General features: G+C 37.8%; 1 protein-coding gene across 1 annotated transcript; it reads right to left on the reverse strand.

Annotated features, from left to right (window-relative positions):
- Positions 1 to 284: 284 nt before the first annotated feature.
- Positions 285 to 2,485, reverse strand: LOC111395325. Its single transcript, XM_023021305.1, has 8 exons — positions 2,396 to 2,485; positions 2,086 to 2,195; positions 1,607 to 1,735; positions 1,394 to 1,497; positions 1,195 to 1,300; positions 980 to 1,083; positions 773 to 892; positions 285 to 472 (listed from the first exon to the last, which is right to left on the reverse strand). Exons 1-8 carry the CDS (start codon positions 2,483 to 2,485, stop codon positions 285 to 287), a joined length of 951 nt encoding a protein of 316 aa, XP_022877073.1.
- Between the last annotated feature and the right edge of the window lie 89 nt (positions 2,486 to 2,574).

Below are 2,574 nucleotides of genomic sequence, written 5' to 3' on the forward strand. Positions count from 1 at the left end.
CCATATTTCACCTGTAAATTCCATAGTGCATCTTGTACACCATGCTGCTCATTGATATACTTGGACTGCTCGGAAGCAAGGTTTTCTGACATCTCTGCCACTTCTTCATTTAGACTAGAAAGCAACTGTTTCTGACAATCTAATGCGACCTTCTGCTTCAAAAATTAAGCTAAAGCATTTTCTTGAATAATCTTCTCCTGTTCCAAAGCATTGATGGCTGAAAGATAATTCCTTTCCACTTCTAAACCATGGGTACTTTCTTCATTTATCTTTCTTTCCCATTTTCACTTTATCTCACACGTCTCTAGAAGCTCAGATTTTATTTCTTCAATTTCAGTTTCTCTTGAAGAATTCTCAGCTTCCAGCCTTGATATTTCAGCATGTATAAATTCCATGCTTCTTCCACTGGCCAGCGCCACTGCTGCCTGGGCCTTTGTGCATGGTTTTCTTAGTTGAAATCGCTTGCTCTGTCCTGCGAATAGCATGTAGTTCGTGTCATTTGTTATGTTATAAAGAAAGTAGCAGGTGTAATGGGTGTTCAAATGAAAGTCGTGTACGTTGTCTGAAAAAAGTACATGAAATTATCTTAAAACCATTGGCAAACAGATAGATAATTTGTATGCTCATAGTACCCTAGCTTGGCAAACAAGCCACAATTAATTACAGATAGTTAATTGCATGCGTCAACTCTGAGCAACACATCTTTAATTAGGAATAGAATCACAGGGTGGGATGGGAAGGGAGGGGGGAGAAGAGAGAGAGAGAGAGAGACCAAAAACTCTTTTGAGTATGCTCTTTTCCTCAAACAGAATATGCAGGAAAAGCTCCACCAGCACATCTGAAGATATCTCTCTCACATCTAGAAACCCAATGTTCTTCATTGACACCTGAACTGCAAATGAAGTCAATTTTTAAGAGGAAAATTTTTCAAAACGTCATGTCAATGATGTACGCTTCATATGATGAGATAAAAAACAACAGGTAATAAGCTGTAGTTGCTTCCCTACCTCTTCAGTAATTCCTGGTCTGACTTCATATTCTACATTTACTTTCCAACTAATCAGATCCTGCCGAGATACGAACCTATTACACCAAAAGTATGATTTTCAGAGCAAATGAAGATTCTTTCTATCGTGGGTGGGTGAAGGGAGATGGATAGAAAGATAGATACAGTGTTCAGCACATTTGACATACCTATCAGGACAGAAATTCATGCATCCTTCACCATCTAAATCACTCAGACTAGTCCTTGAGCTTTTTCCTGATAGTTTGCTTCTAATAATGCCAGCCTCAGCTAGTGCTATATTACAAGTTCAGGGCACGATTGAAAAAGTTATTTTCTAACAGGAAAAAAACACAAAAATAATTGGGTGACATCATGAAAAAGCCTTACACTGAATGGATTCAAAATCAGGGTCTTGCGCAGTCACATCATCAAATGCAGTAACTGTAGAACCAGAAAGTGCAGCACACGAATTTATCTGATGTTTCCGACTCCTGCAGATCAAAGAACAAAATGGTGATCAGAATCAGCTAATTGCACTTGGATTAAATGTTTATAAACCAGAATAATTTATAATATGTGCAAATACAATACTATTACTACCTCTCCAGTTGTGAATTTGTCCTTAGAAACCATCTTGCATATTTCCGTCTTGTACATAGTTGTTCTGGTTTGGCATCGTCTTCAGTAATCTGCATATCTTGATTACAATCATAGGAACCATGCTCAAAACTGATAAGGTTTAATCCAAATACCAGACAATCTCATAGCAAAAGCATGAACCTGTTTGGGACCATCTACGAAAGCAACCAGAATCCCTTTTTCTTCAAAGGAGTAGGAAATAGAAGGGTGTTAAGAGTGTTCACATAACCTCATTCCGAACGAGAATAACCACCCAAGTTTAAACTTTCCGTATCCATTCATATAATATATTCTTAGATTACGAATTAGTCTTTTCAACTTAATTACAGTAATAAATTTTTATAAAAAAGGATCTCACTAATGCATGAACAAACTTTGATGTTTAATCTGAACCGTATTTTGAAAAAATCAATTGCACTTGGATTCTGTCTGTTGGGTGCCTGTGTCTAAGTGTATTATCCTTAACTAGAGGAAAAGGGGGTAGAGGTTGGGGACGATTTTTCCGCCGCCTCCGGTAGACAGAAGAAGAGGGGATAAAAATAAGGGGGCTCTAGAGTTTTCACTTTTCAGTGTCAAAACAGAGGAAAGAGAAACTGGAAGTTTCACAATTGAACAAAATGACAGATGATACTGGCGAAAAAATGAAATTGGAAGGGCATAAAAAGAGGAAAAGAGGGCCTCACATCAACATGAGAATACAGGCGGTAGAAAACGTATCGCAGGAACATGAGATATGCAACTTAAACATACCTTCAATTTCTTTAGCATTAACAGAGCTTCCTGTTGAGTGGAATCCACAGCAAATGGAACTACAATACGCTCGAGCCTTCTCTCTTTCATTATACCATGGCTCGTATCTTGACAGTATAATCAAGAACAAATTAGCTAGGATCACTAAATATGAGGAAGGTAATTCAAAGGCACGAATA

This window comes from Olea europaea, chromosome 6, assembly GCF_002742605.1.
Source record: "Olea europaea var. sylvestris chromosome 6, O_europaea_v1, whole genome shotgun sequence".
Lineage (NCBI taxonomy): Eukaryota > Viridiplantae > Streptophyta > Magnoliopsida > Lamiales > Oleaceae > Olea > Olea europaea.